The 17,211-nt window shown below is 42.1% G+C and overlaps 2 protein-coding genes across 16 annotated transcripts; one reads left to right on the top strand and one right to left on the bottom strand.

The window, feature by feature from the left end:
* Positions 1–421: 421 nt before the first annotated feature.
* Positions 422–7,519, bottom strand: NMNAT1 (nicotinamide nucleotide adenylyltransferase 1). 12 transcript variants are annotated; one of them, XM_086860833.1, is made up of 6 exons: positions 7,241–7,519; positions 6,400–6,535; positions 4,597–4,774; positions 3,957–4,140; positions 3,644–3,789; positions 422–3,280 (listed from the first exon to the last, which is right to left on the bottom strand). In XM_086860833.1, the coding sequence occupies exons 3-6, from the start codon at positions 4,718–4,720 to the stop codon at positions 2,862–2,864; spliced, it is 873 nt and encodes a 290-aa protein (XP_086716959.1). In that variant the 5' UTR covers positions 4,721–4,774; positions 6,400–6,535; positions 7,241–7,519; the 3' UTR covers positions 422–2,861. The 12 variants fall into 12 exon arrangements, with proteins under 12 accessions (XP_086716959.1, XP_086716956.1, XP_086716957.1 ...); XM_086860830.1 differs by lacking the exon at positions 7,241–7,519 and adding an exon at positions 7,017–7,113; XM_086860831.1 differs by lacking the exon at positions 7,241–7,519 and adding an exon at positions 7,029–7,082.
* Positions 6,672–15,831, top strand: LZIC (leucine zipper and CTNNBIP1 domain containing). Of its 4 annotated transcripts, XM_086860845.1 has the most exons (8): positions 6,930–7,186; positions 8,123–8,264; positions 9,321–9,456; positions 9,939–10,037; positions 10,612–10,707; positions 12,472–12,553; positions 13,506–13,568; positions 14,074–15,831. In XM_086860845.1, exons 2-7 carry the CDS (start codon positions 8,164–8,166, stop codon positions 13,562–13,564), a joined length of 573 nt encoding a protein of 190 aa, XP_086716971.1. In that variant the 5' UTR covers positions 6,930–7,186; positions 8,123–8,163; the 3' UTR covers positions 13,565–13,568; positions 14,074–15,831. The 4 variants fall into 4 exon arrangements, with proteins under 4 accessions (XP_086716968.1, XP_086716971.1, XP_086716969.1 ...); XM_086860842.1 differs by having other exon boundaries at positions 6,672–7,186; positions 13,506–15,831; XM_086860843.1 differs by having other exon boundaries at positions 7,178–7,561; positions 7,674–8,264; positions 13,506–15,831.
* The last annotated feature ends 1,380 nt before the right edge of the window (positions 15,832–17,211 follow it).

The raw sequence follows: 17,211 nt of genomic DNA, 5'->3' as shown, positions 1-17,211 counted from the left end.
CTGAAATCTTTGTGTGGAGCAAACGTTAATAGCCCAAGAGCCACAAAGCAAGCCAAAACATGGTTTAAACCATTTCCATCTTGTATACTTTAAGGGACTGTAATTGTCATTACTAAGATTTCCTGTAAGTTTATTAGATCTGGGGCTTTATGATCTGAAATCCAGATATTTGTTGAAAAGGTGATGTACTCCTGTTAAGACATGCTGTACTTGAACAGACATGGATTGTCTCTTAACTGTGGATTGCATTATATCAACAAATTTTAAAGCAATACCTATGGCACAGAGATAAGAATTATGTTGGTTTACGTCTGGAGTGAATAGTAAACAGAATTCAAAAAGTGATCTTGTGTATATAGGAGACATAGCTCCTGCCTTTGCTTTCTGTTCTTGACACATAAAGCAGAGCTGATACAGGAGCTGTTCCCGCTGATGCTTTATTAGATGCTACACAGTGTGTAGTTCTGGCAGAACAAAAGGAGCACATGATGCAGCAGATAAGCTTCAGTGTTGGACTTCACCTTCAGCAAAGAAGTGATAGAAATCCCTGATGACCCAGCAATATATTTTGAAAAGTGAATAAAAAATGCTTGACTTGGAAGAGAAAGGACTTAGGGAATTTGTAAGTGAGGAAATAAGGGATTTAGAGGTGAGGAAACATACCTGTACCTACTACATTTATTTATTCACTGACTAGTGTTAGGCTGAATAAGAAGGATAATATTTTGCAGAGAAGATTCCCCAAAGTATAGCTCCATTTTTGGAGCTGGCAGTTTGATCCATATGACTCACAGAATCATGCGAGTAGGAACTCAGGACGTCAAAGCTTCTTTCCTGTTTGCAGCTGGATGTTGTTCTCTAACTTACACTAAACCAGGAATGGCACTGAGAAGTGAAAATGACTGTTTCCTCTCCACTCAAATAGTAACATTTCACCCACAATTTGCTGTTCTGAGGTTATGCTAGTAAAGCACTGCTGCAATACTACTGACTCTGGCCAGCAAAGAGAAGTCAGTACTTGGTAAGTCCTGTGTCAAAGTGCAGATATAACACTAATTTAAATTTTGCAGATAGTCTGGGGTGTGGTCTTTCTTTCTGTAAATCTGTACTTAAACCTCATACAAAGACCTCTAAAGGGCACCAGGGTTACTGCTTCAAGCCTCAGCTGCAGAATTGCCTACAGAGCTGCTAAGAACTACCTAGTTCTCTGGCCATCCTATGATGATTCATTTCTTTCTCCCTTCAAATTTCTCATTTTTGTGGAAATACTTTTTTTGATTCCCACCCTAGCTGCTGTGAAGCACTGAGTATTTAACACATTCTCTTAGGGATGTAGCCTAATTACAGAAGCAGATCAAGTGGGTCTTGCTGCTGCTGCAGCATTGATAAAATACTTTGAGTCTAAATGACACGTGTGGTGAAAGGGCTCCGTGTTCTCTTTATGGTCTGACAGGAGTCCACTCCTGCAAGTTTTCCCTGTCTGACATCCTTGACCAGCCCCAGTACTGATTGTGGTGCTGGTGTTTTTATCTGACTGGAACAGGAGATGGCCAGTGTGCAATTACTTCTAGTGCTGTAACAGGCAGGTTCCTGGATCCCCACAGTAAAACCAAGGGTCCACACCCAGCAGTCAGTCACGACTGTGGAACATGTCCCTGCTTCTAGCCTTGCCCAGCAGCATCTTGGCCGCCTGCCTGGAGAGTCTCACACTCAGCTGGGCTTGCTGATCTGAAAAACGTGACTGTGATCTTGTGGAGATCCCATGAAAGAGCTGTTGATCCATGGGAAAGTGGCTTGCAAACCTTGGCATTCTCAATAAGGCACATATTCCAAACAAAAATGAGACAATGGCAACTAAAGGGAGGTAGGATTCTACCACCACAACAGTCACAGTGCTTCTCTAGTTTATGCTCACATTATACAGACAATACACTGTTAGATTCAAAACCAGATTTCTGGAAAAGAAAAATATTTCACTTATGATCAGTATTGATCATAATTGATCCTACCATTTTCTCTCTAGTAACAGAATACAATTCTGGCTATATATAATTATATTCTACTTATGGCTCAAAAGATACTTTATTATTTGAAATAAATGTATTATTTGTAATAAAGGGACAAGTGTATGAGAATCAGTGCAATGACACTATTATTAATTTCTATCTATAAAATCAATGGCTTTAAACCAGTTCCCGAGGTAGGTTTGTCCATCCATCAGAAGCAATACTGAGCTTAATATTACAGCCCTGGAAACATGAACGGAAAAGGAAAGTACAAGACATTTCTGGAAGCAAACTGCATGACAGCAAACAAACAGCTGCATATCTCAAAGGTAAGCAGCTGAAAGTGTGCTATACCCAGCACCACCTCAGCCAGGAAATTCTTTGCTTCCAGGATAGAGCTACATTTTTTTTTGAGGTGAACCACATGTTGAAAATTTAAAAAAAAATTTACATGGATTTATCTGAGTAAATGGTACATCTTGAAACCAGGTAACTTTGTTAAGACACTGTAAATTATTAAAAATACTTGTGTTATTGTTTTATAAATAGTAGAGCAATTTGAGTTAAAACTAATCAGAACATTTGCATTCATTTTGCTTATACATTTGCAGTTTTCATGTACCAATGTGAATTCTTATACTCACTTCAGTGCACTGGGACAAAACATTAAAATTGTGAAGATCTTACTACTGGACTTGAAGAAGGTTGTGTAGCTCCAATCACTGAGTGTACCAAACCTCATTACTAACTCAGATGTACAGAATTAGGCCACTATGTACCTCAGAAAACCCCCAACCAACCCCCAGGAAACACACTTTCCTGTACTGAAATGTCTTTTTCACAGCAGTCAGTCAGTCAGTTGTTCAGTGCCTGTGAGCTCCTGGGGTCACTGGCATGTTTCTGTAAGGGAGCCAGGACTACCCCAGCATTCCTGTCCTCGCTCTCCGGGCTGTACAGCCTGTTCTTCTCAATGTACGCCCGAACCACGTCTGGCACCAGGTAACGAATGCTCTGGCCCCTCCGCAGGGCTCTCCGGATCTTGGTGGAGGAAATATCATTTGTAATCCATTCTTCCACGAGGTGAATGTTATTCTTATGTCTCCACAAAATATCAGATTCATAGATGAACTTCTGAGCATTGTTTCCTGCCCTACTGATACACACAAGGCCGTGTTTTTCCACAATTTCAGTGATGTCCTCCAACTTCCACAGATTGGGGATCCCAAAAGATTCCAGCATGTCACTTCCACAAAGCAGTTTAACCTGTGGGACACCTTAAAGAGAAAATTACATGAGAAATAGGGTTTTGGTAGATGTTAGCAAACTTGACAGGGACCTTCAATTTCTTGTCTCTCTTTCTGCATCTTTGGTTAAGATGAGACAATGGAATGAAATTTAAAAAAAAAAAGATTCAGAGTATATAAATTATAATTAGCAGCCATAACACAGGGTTTTTCTGAATAAAGGTTACGGGAGTCACTTTATTAAAGGGATCTAATGCCTTATGCTGTGGAATCTAAGGGAATAAAGTTACTGAGCAACATCAGAACCAAGAGCTACCATAAAAGTTACTTATCAGTGCAATTCTCTTGAAATAATAAGGATCATTAACCATTTAATTTGCAAACAGACTTAACTTTTTACAACCGGACTCTGATTTTTCTTTTTAATGGGCTCATGCCTATTTGGTTCCTGTTTTCTTTTCCGTCCCAGCTTTGTTATGGGTACAGCATCCTGCAGACTATTAGTGACATCAGCAGATAAAAGCTTTTGATGATGATACCTGCAAAACAGATGTATTTTAGGTATTTTAAAGATGCAGGAAAAAATTGGGATAGGATGGCCTATCAAAGAACCTATCTCTGCGATTATCCCAACTTGTTAGAGTTAACACCATTCCTAATCCTTCTATCAGTTCATGAGACATTTTAGAGGTTGGCTGAAGAGTACCTTAAAACCTTTAGTGTTTCCAACCACTCATTCTGGCAGCTTTCCCAGTCATCAACTTCCACCCAATCTGAGTTTTCTGTAGCCAGTTTTGCCATTGTCACTCGGTGATTCGCACTGATCAGACCTTTCTTCTTATATGCATCACCCACTGGTGAAATGATGCCTTTGATTACTTTGTATTTTCCTGTGGAAAAAAACACATAACACAAGAAGAACATAAGAAGTGTTTGAGCAGATGTTACTTCCTGTACATTGTATTTAACCTGTGACATAACCATTATCCAGTGCAATGGCAGCTGATAGCCAGCCCTGTGGAAAAACACAGGACACTTCTGCAATGTCAGGGCAGCACAATGAAAGAGTAAGATACGTTAGAAAGATGTATTTCTATAAACTATAAATCCTGTCCTTTAGCTCATTAAAATCAGTAAAAAGCAACACATATATGAGTTCTCTCATAATGGCCTACATGGTTTTGTATAAGACATAAACATGTATCAGCTTTAGTATCTAATCAGCAATATCTAATTGCAAAAATCTGTCACTGTCAAACAAGAATTCACAGACACAAAATATTCACCTTAGCGTTTAAATGTCTGGTTATCAAAGCTATTCCGAGTGATATAAATTGCCATCCTACCTGTTTCATGGAAGTAGTCTTTAGCCAGCTCAAACAGCCTCAGGTGCATGTTAGTGATGGGGTTGAAGGACCCACAGGCCAGCAGTACCACTTCAGTCTTCCTGTCAGGATCTTCCATGGCCATTCCTCACAGCCACAGAACCCAGTGGAGAATGCTGCTGCCAGCCACTACAAGAAACTGGATAAGAAAGAGCGATTGTTACTTGAGCTGCCAACGAGCAAGAGATAAAATTTCAAGATCAAATTGAATGCTGTATTTTATTTCCATCAACCTGGCCTGTGACTGTTGACAAAACTCTTCTTTGTCCAGTTTCCAAGTGATTAAAATGTGAAATCAGTGCAAAGAGGCTGTTTGGCCAGAGGACGGCATACTGCCCGCCCTGAAGAAAAGGAGCTCATGCTTTTAAACTTCACATGGATTCATTATCTGTCCTGATTGCAGGACAAATTTTATTAGAACTTTTCACCTTTTCTAAGATGCCAGTGCCAATCAACTGCCAAGAGACGTGGGCAGAGAACTTCCTTGTTAAGTAACTTCCTTCTAGTGCTTATAGGGAGAAATAGAACATCCTGTGACCATTCCTAGTCTCGCCACTCTAAACTGCAGTGAGCCTTTCCAGCATGATCTATAAAACCAAGATTGTGTCACATATTATATTGTATTATATTCTGGAGGAGAACAGCATCAATATTTCTTCATTTGGGATTTCTTTACATTTCCTGAAATATAAAATGTAAAGGGGACGATTTATATAACTCAGCATCATCTGTGGGAAGAGAGTGCTATGGACTAAAGATGAGAAAAGCCAGTCTGCTTCATGTTGCAGCAAGTGTTAGGTGTACCAGTGGAAAAGGTGAGAAAAGAAATGTAAATTACAGAAGTTTAGTAAAAGCTGGAATTAGGTACTGGGGGTTTTCCCCTTTCTAAAGTACCATAGCTCTGCTCCAACTGAGCTTCAGTTTCAGAAAGCTGCTTAAGAATTGCTGAAAATAAGGAAATTTCACTATTCAACATTTAGTTTCTCCTTATACCTCACACACATTTTTGCTTCTGTATTCTTTCCTGAGAATATTCTGGCTTGCCAAAACGTTTTCCCACATGTAGCCTAACAGAGAACTGCAATGGGCTGTTGCTGTTTGTGAGATGTCTGGGACATCCTGAGGAGCACAGAATTGTCTCTGCTACTAAAAATCCCATATGTTTCTAAAAATCATATTGTTTCTACAGCAACATCACCACCTAGAAAAATCCCACAAGGTCACCCTCACATTGTGTTTCCCTTACAGAGAAGCCAAGTGATGTTCACAGCAGCCACAGTGCTGAGATACCACCACATCCAAACCCTGTAACAGTGACTGTCCTAACATCAAACAGCCCGCAGATAAAAGGAACTCTTGCAATGCTTCATATTTTGTAAGTGCTAGCACTTTCTGTGCTTTCAATAGTTTCACAAACTTTTAAAATATTCTTCATTATTGCAGAGCAGCTCAGCAGTGGAAGGGCTGGTGGTACTTGAAATGCAGCCGTCACTTCTCCTAGCACGGCCAGGAGAGTTACTATGGGAACAGGGAGGCGAGGAATTAGACTGTCTTTCTAATGCACAAATCCGACTTTCAACAGAGTGACTCATGATGAAAAACTGGAAAAGGTTGATATTTTGCTTTAAAAAAAAAGTGCAAAGAAAGTAGAAAATTTTAAGATGTAAATATAGAGTACCTTTTCGGGAGTTATTCAAATGTCCCCTTCCATGCTGCTAATTTTACACTTTACAGAAGCAGGCAATCATTGCCTCAGAAACTCACCTTGCACTAAAATACATCAAAATATGCCTAGAGCAGATCTTGGGATGGCTCTGGAGCCCAACCTGCCAGTCACCTTCCGGGGATAAGCAGGTACGGATGCTTTGCTCAATCTCATTTATGTTTCAGAGGCAAATATCTGTCAAATTTTTATATATCGGTATATACACAGAATACCAGCACGACATGGGCGTCGCTGGACGTTTCAGCAACACCCTCCCGCAGCTCTCCGCCCCCGGGGGCCTGCCCGGGGCTCCGGTCCCCGCCCGGCGAGCACTCCTGCCGCCTCCCGTCCGCGGTGGGCCCGGCTCACCCCCGGCGCTGTGCCCGCTCTGTGCCCACTCACCCCCGGCTCCGTGCCCGCTCTGTGCCTGCTCACCCCCGGCTCCGTGCCCGCTCTGTGCCCGCTCACTCTCGGCGCTGTGCCCGCGCTGTGCCCGCTCTGTGCCCACTCACCCCCGGCGCTGTGCCTGCTCACCCCGGCGCTGTGCCCGCTCTGTCCCCGCTCACCCCCGGCTCCGTGCCCGCTCTGTGCCCGCTCACTCTCGGCGCTGTGCCCGCGCTGTGCCCGCTCTGTCCCCGCTCACCCCCGGCTCTGTGCCCGCTCACCCCCGGCTCACCCCCGGCTCTACCCCCGGCTCTATCCCCGGCTCTGTGCCCGCGCTGTGCCCGCTCTATCCCCGCTCGGCCTGGCCCGCGGGGCCGCTCGCGCTCATTGGCCCGGGCGCGGCGGAAGCGGCACCGGAGGAGCGGGATGGGCCCGCCCTGACGCGGCCTGCCCGGCTGAGGGGTGAGGGGTCCGGGGCCAGGCGGGCGGAGGGGAAGAGCGGGGCCGGAGCCTAGCCTGGGGACGGGTAGGAGGGCCCCCGATAGCGCATGAGTTCCGCCTTCTCCGCCCCGCAGGCCGCTTGGTGCTCCGCGCTAGCCCTGCCCGGAGGGAGGCCCGCGTTCCCTTGCCGCCCGCCGGCGGTGGCGCGGCCCCTCAGGGCGCTGTGAGGCCGGCACGGCCCGCTGGCCCCCGCAGCTGTGACCGGCCCCTCAGGGCGCTGTGAGGCCGGCACGGCCCGCTGGCCCCCGCAGCTGTGACCGGCCCCTCAGGGCGCTGTGAGGCCGGCACGGCCCGCTGGCTGCCGGAGCTGTGACCGGCCTCTCAGGGCGCTGTGAGGCCGGCACGGCCCGCTGGCCCCCGCAGCTGTGACCGGCCCCTCAGGGCGCTGTGAGGCCGGCACGGCCCGCTGGCCCCCGCAGCTGTGACCGGCCCCTCAGGGCGCTGTGAGACCGGCACGGCCCGCTGGCTGCCGGAGCTGTGACCGGCCCGGGACGATCCCCGGGGAGCGAGGAGCTCCTCTCGAGTGCGCTGGTTCTCTGCAGCCGCTGGTGCTGCCTCAGACACCTGCACCCGGGCTGGCTCCTGAACGGCGTTCCAAGGGGCTGTTGAAGAGTCGAATCTATTGTTTCATATAGCGGGGCCTCTATTTCAGTAATTGCTACTTGACACTCATTTGATTTTACGTGCTGTGGCTGTTGGAGTTCCCTGGTGAACCGCCTCCTGCTATGAAGATAATTCTGTACCCCCAGCTTGGCATTTCTGTATTTACACTGCAAGGATCTCCGGGCGTTGTGATTAAACATTCCACCAGCAAGATATTGCATAATTTTAATATTTAGAGCATTTAAAATACGTTTTAAGTTGTTGATACATACAATAGAATGTACTTTCTCTTAGGAGTGTCATGTAAAAACAACAATTTCATGTGAAAACAGAAAATGGCTTCAAGAGGAACAACAGAGACCAGTAAACTAAAACAAAACTTGGAGGAGCAGTTGGACAGATTAATGCAGCAACTTCAAGATCTGGAAGAATGCAGGTAAGAAAAATAGTTGCTTTCCTCTTGTATGGTAGTATTTTTCTTAAGTGGTTGGCAGAAGAAAGTGGTACCTTTCAAAAATCTTGGAGGGGCAAGGCTTATTTATGTGTTTTGCTGTTGCTTTCTGTTTTTAAGTTAAGAAATTGGTGCCAGGTAGTAAAAATTACTTTTAAAAGCCTTTATTAAGATTGTTTTATATATCTGAGAAGAATGCAAATAAATACTCCGTATTTTCTTTGAAATGTTATATTTCAATGTGACTTAAAATTTTAACAGCTGTTCACAAAAATCACAGTTTTTCTATGGGATTTTTAATAGCAGTGAATAAATAGCTTTTGTGGCTCTTTTGGTTTATCTTATAATTATGGGTGCCTGGGGGGGTTTTGCATTGCTTTCTTTTTAGTTTGTCTAACTTTTCATGTGATTTTGTATTAGTCTTCTGTGGGTTGTTACAATTTGAGACAGTGAATTATCAAGAAGGTGGGCTTTTATCTGTTTTAGTAGTTGCATTTAAACACCCTGTCTTTAGATGCTTTCTCTGACTCTAGTTCTAGCTTGTCCAAGCAATATGTATCTTTTTTCAAGAACAGTTAGAACTGCTAAGGGGTGGTGGTGCTGTTCTGGGAATTGGGCAATGTTTAGACAGCAGGATCAGTTATTCCTAAGTGGATGGCTTTGGGTGAGGAGATAGGATGTCTTCTCAGATAATCTCATTCACTGGAGCTTCAGGCAAGACAATCTCACCGCATCTTTTTGCTGAGGTCAAAAAATACTTCTAAATTCTGCTCCAGATGTGGGGTATCTTGTTTATTATTAGGGCTTTTTCATTATCAGTGACTGTACAGCCACACAGGTGGCTGGAAGGGGTGCAAACCCAAGAGATGCATGAGCTGGAGAGGAGCTGAGAGGGCAGAGCAGAGCAGTCTGCAGAGATGGGAACTCCTCAGTGCTGCCTGGGGAGAACCAAGCTCTGTGATATGGCCCAATGCCCTTTGCTCCATGGGATGTCTCAGGTTAAATCCTGTGAATTAATGTGTCTACTTGGATCCTCCCTAGAGAGGAGCTGGATGCAGATGAGTATGAAGAGACCAAAAAAGAAACTCTAGAGCAGCTGAGTGAGTTCAATGACTCCCTGAAGAAGATTATGTCTGGAGATATGACTTTGGTGGATGAGCTCAGTGGCATGCAACTGGTAAGGATGATGTGTTGCTAAAGAAGTTCATGTTCTGCTTGGAGTTGATGAAACAGCAAATATATACAAGTGATTCACTATAATTTTTATGTGAAATCTAGAGCTATCTGACTGGTTTTTTATAATTTCATGCACTTACATATGTAAAAAACTTGGATAGGTGTCTTCATTTTAAAAGGGAAAAAAAACCATTGATGAATTACAGCCTTAACACTGTAGGAAATTAAGACCTGGACAGTAATGAAAAGTTTCACAGCTCTTTATCAATCTAGTTACATTAATTAGAGGATTCTTTAAGTCCTCCATAAAGGTATTTTTTTTTTTTTTTTTTAATTTCACATCCACGGTTATGGAAAAAAAAGATGAGCTCTGTGTATCAAATGATGCAGAGGATACTAATGATGCTTTCCAGCCCTCATTAATCTCATCCTGCTGTTTGTGATTCCTGTTAGTCCTGGTCATTCTTGCTCTTCTCCTTACAGGCAATACAAGCAGCCATCAGCCAAGCATTTAAAACTCCAGAAGTGATTAGAATGTTTGCAAAGAAGCAGCCAAGACAATTGAGGACAAGGCTGGCAGAGGTGAAGGCTTCTGTTTTACTGCAAAAGCTGTTTATTTGAGGCAGATTGATTCAAGTTTGTAATGATTGCAAGAAAAGTGCTGGAAAACTTGGTCATAAAGTCCAAAAGAGATGGAGAAGTACTCTTTCAGAATTTGTTCAGTTTTAAATGTTTATTGAGGTAATGGGGACAACCATAAGTATTTCTTGATTTATCTTCTATCTTCCTGCTTCAAAGCAAAATGTGACTAACAGAGTGAACTGAGGAAACTACAAATAGGAAGTCTGTGATTGTACTGAGGGCTGGAGAGTGCACTCAATGTTTCAGAGATCTACAATGAAGATCCAGATAAAGTGAAATCAAATGTGATTCCTCCATGTACCAATGATGTGTGACTACATAATTTTTAATTATTATTATTCTTTGATAAGAAGAGATCCAAGTTTGGAGAAATCAAGTAAGTTAAGGTTAGGATAACCTTAAAAGGTTCAAGGATAAAAGGATATTTTTAGGCTGTTGCATTTCTCATGCTGTTCCTTCGGGTGAAATAATGGGAAGCTTATATATTTTGACTTTTTTTCCCCCTGGTGTGCAGATGGACAGAGACTTTATGGTTGGGAAGTTGCCACGAGACCTGTACACCCAACAGAAACTGGAAATCCTGACTGCCCTCAGAAAGCTTGGTGAGAAGGTAAGGGGTTGTTATGATAGTCAGGTGAATAGAGTTTTCCACCTATTTAGGAGTAATAAGAAATAATTAAAATAAGGAATTACAATTTTATAAGCATACAATAAAATGCAACTTGCTATTATATAACATAAATGTTCTTCCATTTGAATGCCAAACTTTCTGAAGCTGAACATGTATCAGATAGTTTGGTACCTTTCTATAAGGCTGTTTCTACTTTTAAATACTTCCTTTGGTGGGCTGTATGCATGAATCACACACCCCAAACCAGGACAAGCTGGTACAAGGTGATTGTATTTATAAAAGCTACAAGTCTTTCACTGGCCAACTACCACCAGTTCATCAGGGACTACTCAAGACCTCTCACATGTATCCAGCTGCACTTTTATAGTGCTGATTATGCCTGCCCCTGGGTATGAGAGGAAGAAATTGGAGAGATGGGTGATAAATTCATTGTTGCCCCAGTGATCCATCAGTGGCAGAAAAAGCCCTGGGTTTGCCACCAGAGGGAGGAAATTACTTCTCTTTGTGGATGGTGTATGAGGAAAATGGGTTGCTGTGTATCTTTGTACTTAAACTTCTTTTAGGAAATGAAGGAATGGAAGGGAAAAGATCAAGTGCAGCACTTAAAGGAGCTGCAATCCAAGTAGTTTCCAAAGCAAAGGCTTTCCCTTGTGATATTTTATTGCTTGACTGTCAGAGCAAAAAAATGTTTTGTAAATATGTAAAGGCTAGTTAAGATTGTGAACTGAATACATGAAGCTATCTAATCCTCTTGGAATGAGTTCCTTGGACCACAACATCAAGTCACTTCACCACACTCTGACCTATCCTCTTAATCTTTTAAAATGATCAGTAGCCTGCTGCACAGAGGGCTTGCTAGGACAGTAGTCTCACATCTGTTCTGGATGTGAGCCATGACAGCAAATATCGCATGTTTGTCTGCACACCATAGCAAAATGTTGTGTAGCTGTATGCTTCCTTACAAAGCCAGCAAAGGAAGGTAAGTAATATGTTTTCCTTCATTCCAGCATCATCCTGAATGTCTGTACCTGATTTTTATATTTCTAATAAATAAACTGATGCAAACACTCTGAAGAATTTAACACACATGCTTTGCTGTAATAAAGATGTGTATCTGAGGCTAATTAAATGAGTGACTTTTAACTTAGAGTGTCTGAACCTTCCAAATGTAGGTTACTGCTTCATTATTGTAAATATTTTATGGGCATCTGTCACAAGGCATCAGAGCACATACATAAAAGTAAAATATACATGGGGAAATGTCACTTTAAAGGAAGAGAAGCATTTCTAGGTCATTGGCTCTTAACGTGGTCAAAGCTGGCAGTGACTTTTTTTTTTTGCTTTTCTCAGTGGGTGATAGGAAGCTTCAATCTTAGTTCATTACTGTGCTGACCATGTGACAAAAAAAGTTATTGACACCTTGGCATAGTTCAGGTACACAGGTACAGTGTGACCTTTTCATAAAAAATGATCACTGGGAATCAACTTGAAACCTGCATGTGCAGGCATGTCTGACACTGCACATGCTGTCCTGCCTGGGCTGACAGGAGCCAGTGAGGGGAAACTCAGTGCCAGGGGAAGTACCTTGTGCTTTTGTTTTAGGTTTCAGTATGGTACATAACACTGCCACTTAAAAGCTGCAGATGGACAAACCTGTTCTAGCTCATGTAGATGCACAAGTAGATGGTGGGAATATGCACAGTTAAGGTATCAGCTTCACAGTTGTGGCATTTTTTGATTTAGCTCACTGGTGATGATGAGATGTTCTTGTCAACAAATGCTGGTACAGCCCTGAGCCAATTTGAGAGAGTCTCCACTGATCTTGGTAAGTTTTTATTCTCATAACTTCTGATTTCTTTGCGTTTCCATTGAACACTGATTCATAGAAGTATATCTGGTTCCCCTATGAAAGAGGAAATATGAACAAGAGATTCATGCCATGAAATGTAAATATATGTTTTATTAACAGTGCAGCTCTGATACACTATCGTGAGGAAAACGTAACAGCAAATAAATCCAATGCCAAACATCCACAAAATGCCAAGGGTGCCCATCATGTTCAAGGTTTGAATAGTCTGTCTCAAGCAGAGATGCTGCTCTTAGAATTAAACACAGATCTTCTTTGCATTAAAGACTCTCTTCAGGAGAACCTTTTCCTCTGCTTGATGTAGAGAATTTGGCAGTTATTGCCACACTGTCAAAATACAGCTTTAAAGTACTCTTCCTGCCATGATTGTCATACCTCTGATTGTGTCGACAAGATCAAGAGTTCAGTTACAAAAGGCATTAAATAAGCACGACAGTTCATTGTAGCAGTAGTTAAAACTGGGATGAAAGAGCTATGAATGGCAGGAACGTGCCAGACTAGCTCAGGGTACAAATAAACTGTCTGGGTGCCCTACCTTTCAGCTCTGCTCTCCCTGCAAGGGTAAGCAAGGTGAAAACCCTCTCAATTCAAGAGGGGACATTGGTAGTAGTTCTGTGTGAGTGGGGGTGTTACCAACGCCATTCCAGCTACAAACACAAATCACAGCTCTTCAAGGGAAGCTGGGGGAAAGGGAGCTCCATCCCAGCCAGGCCAGCAGGACATGGCTCCTCTAGACCTGGCAAGCCTGTGTGGTTTGTTGTTTTTTTTTAATTGGCTCAAGTGTTACAGTTTTCACACTGTAGGTTTGATTTCTTTGGATCTCAAATGTTTTGCTTGATTTAAATTTAAATTGAATAAGGTAATTCACAATTTCCACTAATACTTACTGAAAATGCTTTTTCCCCCTCAGGATCAGGAGACAAAGTCTTTGCTCTTGCAAGTGTTGAAGTAGAAAAGGCAAAACAATGAAGAGGTTCGTGAGGCTTGTGTCTCCAGTTATCAGCAGCATTGGATTTTGGTCATACTGTGTTTGGTTTTTCTATTTCTAACATGTCGAAAAAACAAAGCAAAACAAAAACCCCAAGGGTCCTTAACCAGAAGATACGGAGTAAACAGCCTTAAGTGCACTTTGGAACCTTGGTGTCCGTGCCCTTTAAGTAATACAAGCTCTGAGGCTGAACACTAAGTGGAACTCTAAAACAAATGCATGGTGTGACTGTCTTTGGAAAGAGTCAGCTGTTTTGAACTTTTCTGAATGTTCATTTCTCTAACTATTAAAACTTAATCTTTTTGCATGTGGTTGTAGCAAGCAGATCTTTTTAAGAAGTGGTCCTGATGATTTTTTTGGGGTGATTCTTCACATTGTCTTAATTTTTGTCTGGACTCCCTAAGTAAGTAGTTTGTGCTAGGAAAGCATTGAAGCTTTGGAAATTTGATGTAGTGTACTGAAATGCCATCTTTCTACAAACTGTTTGCAGAAGACCCAAAATGAGCCTGGATGCTGCTGACTGGCCCTTGGCTGCTTGTTTGCCACGCACATGAATGGGCACTTTGTGTGCCAGCCCTGGGTGAGGACAATGGCAGCCCTGTGGGGAGGCTTCTGGAGTTATTTAACCTTGTGTATTGAAAGGACAGGGAATTGATAGGACACAGAAATGAGATGCTCTTTCTGTGGCTCTTCCTTCAGCTCTGGTGTGTAACTACATGTTGCTGCTGTTGTTTCAGAGGGGGCTTGCAAGTAGAAACAAGTTTTACAAAGGGGGGAAAAGCTCCCATTATGTGATCAGTGCAAGTGTTGCTCAGTCTCAGTGGTGGTGCTACAGAGAGAAAAGGACCTGTGCCTCCACTGCATCCTGAATAAACTTGGCATGAGAGGATTTTAAATCTCACGTAGTTGAATTTTTAGCTCAGAGACCAAGTGGGTAGCATAGGTTATAAACAGAAAATTAACATGGTCAGTTGTCATTTAGAGTGCACTTACAGGGCATAAATACCCTATAAATTAGCAAGTTTGTCTAATTGTAAACCAGGACTGGAGTAGACTAGAAAATGTGTTTCTAGACTGTATTTTGCTTTAACAGATATACTTTTGACATCTAGCATTTAAGAAATGAAAGGATACGTAGCATAGACAGCATTCTCACTGGTAGAACTTTTCTCTTCCTGTTCTTAAAAGGCCTTTATTGAGGAGGGGTCTTTTGTCCATTCCAGCAGAACTATTTTCCTGTCTGGGACAGCATTGTGCTCTCTGACAAAGGCTGATTGCAGCTTCATAGCTGAGAGCAGCTTATTAAAAGGCATTATTAGACTCTGAAATTATGGGAAACAAAACAGTCTGTGGGGACTGGAGCTGCCTTCTTTTCCTTTCTGCTCATTACTGGTGCTAAGGAACTCTCTCCCCATACACCCCCAGCCTGCTTGCAGCATTATTATGTAAATTAAATCTCAGCACTCACAAAAAGTTTACAGTACAATGACATGGAAATCTTTTTCCTTGTAATTTGAGAGGTGTAAGTTTCCAGGAGAAACTTTTTTTAATTGGTTTGTAAATATTTCAGGATTTTTGGAAATTTGTATACTGCGGGCAGTTGTAACATTCCAATTAAATTGAACCTTGACTGAACATCTTTCAGTTGTGCTGCTTCTGCTCTTGGAAGGATCTCTGGTGGTTCAGATGGACAGAAAAAAGATGACTGAGATCAGTGACCAGTACTGCAAGGTTCAGTGTGTCAGGTCAGACTTCTCTTCCCAGAAGCTGTGAAGGGTCAGAAATCTGAGCTCTGCCCAGAGACTGGCTGTGTCCTGCAGAATTCCCTGACCATAAATGTGATTTAACAAGGAAGCTGCTGCTGATGTGAAGCTATTGGTGTTGACCCTCACAGGTAGTTAAGTAACCTCTTGAAATAGTTAGATTGCTTTCAGGCATAGTAAGTTAATTGGTGTGTTGTGCTAAATATTTTGCTAAATAATCCTGGGATGTACCTTCACCACCATCTCAAATGTTTCTGCAGGGGCTGGAAAAAAAAGTCCATAATATATTTATTATAATAATGATTTCCTCAAATAAAAACTGATAACAAAAGAACAACTGCTAAATGAAAGCATGGGTTTGTGTTTAACAAACGAGCTTGTGATGCGTGAGTTCCATCCCCAGTTTGGTGATGGACCCGGGCAGATCACTCATTCTGTACACATCTTTCTTTCCTAAATATAAAATACAGATTATGATCCTTAAATATTGAGTGCTGTGAAGTTGTTATTGATCATACATTGCTTTGAAGATTAAAAGTGCTTTGTTTTTTGTTTATCATTTTATTTCTGAAATAAGAATTGTGAAGTACAGTAGCTTTAAACACATCAGCAAAGTTCCCAGAGTCCTTTTTTGGCCATGTATAACCTCCTTTTTTGAATCTTCTTTCTCTATAGAGAGAATTCAGTGATTGTACTGATCTGAAGGAAAAGGTGTTAGAAAAATGAAGCTTCAAATATTCTGTCTCTCTTTCTTCTATCTTTGTCTCCTTGTGTTATTTCCCCTCTTTGATCTTGAATGGAAAAGTAGCAAGTTATCTTTGTGTTGAAGAAAAAAATACAAGATTTCTTAAGAGATCCCTTAGATTCTCATGCTACTTTTCCTGTAAAAGTCAAATTCATTTTGATAGAGAGCTCCATGTTAATGACACCCTATGGCCAGGCAGCTCAGACTGTATCATTAGTGGCTGAAATGGGATTGATGCATGATTTTGATGGATTTGAATTATCAGACTGACATAAAAGATTAACAAAAGAAAAAGAGATTCCAAACTAAAAACACGTCCTTCATTGGGTACCACACACGTCTTGGAGAGAAAGAGTTTTCATTATTGTTGTGAGTGGTAGAATGATGGATAATGAAAGCAGGGATTGTGTGTGCAGATGCTGCTGGAAGCCCTTAATGAGAGGGGGATGCCAACAAGTACAGAGGGAGTTGGAGGGTGGAAGCAGCTGTGCTGTGAAGGAATCCTAAATGAATTTCAGAGCTGATTAAGAAAGAATTAGAGATCAGGAAGGACAGGGTAGATTGAGAGAATTTTTCTAAGTCAAGTAGGGATTCGGAGGAAAAGGTTCATGAAGTTTTGGCTTACTAGAATAAACAGCAGCCTCATTAAACAAGAGATTAGAAGCTATTGAAAAGAAAAATCCATTTAATCTGATAGATTTCTGTAAAATAATATCAAGTTTTTATACAATACTTATAAAACATTAGACTTAACCTTTAGATAATTAAACTTGTAACATTCTCTTGCTGAGGGTTAGGTCAAGCAATGTGATGATTGGTTTGGTGATTGGAAGGTAGCGGATTTGATCGAGTGCAGTTCTATGTTCTGTTTGTTTTGGGAGGCTCTGTGCATTCCCATGAGACATGAACAATATTTTGCTCTATCTCTTGCAGAACTAGCATAGTTGAGAGGCCTCTTGAGCATCCATCATGTCTTATGATGATAGAAGTGACTGATGGCAAGATGTCACCTTGCTTGATAGCTAAACATCTCGGTAAGCTTGCAGGGAATAAACTAAGGTGGGGCAGGAGCTCAGTTTTAAGAAAATAAATCTAAAATTCTCCTAGGCTAAAGGAAGCC

The sequence above is a fragment of the Cyanistes caeruleus genome, chromosome 22 (assembly GCF_971803275.1).
Source record: "Cyanistes caeruleus chromosome 22, bCyaCae1.hap1.1, whole genome shotgun sequence".
NCBI lineage: Eukaryota > Metazoa > Chordata > Aves > Passeriformes > Paridae > Cyanistes > Cyanistes caeruleus.
This window is presented reverse-complemented; position numbering and strand designations above follow the sequence as displayed.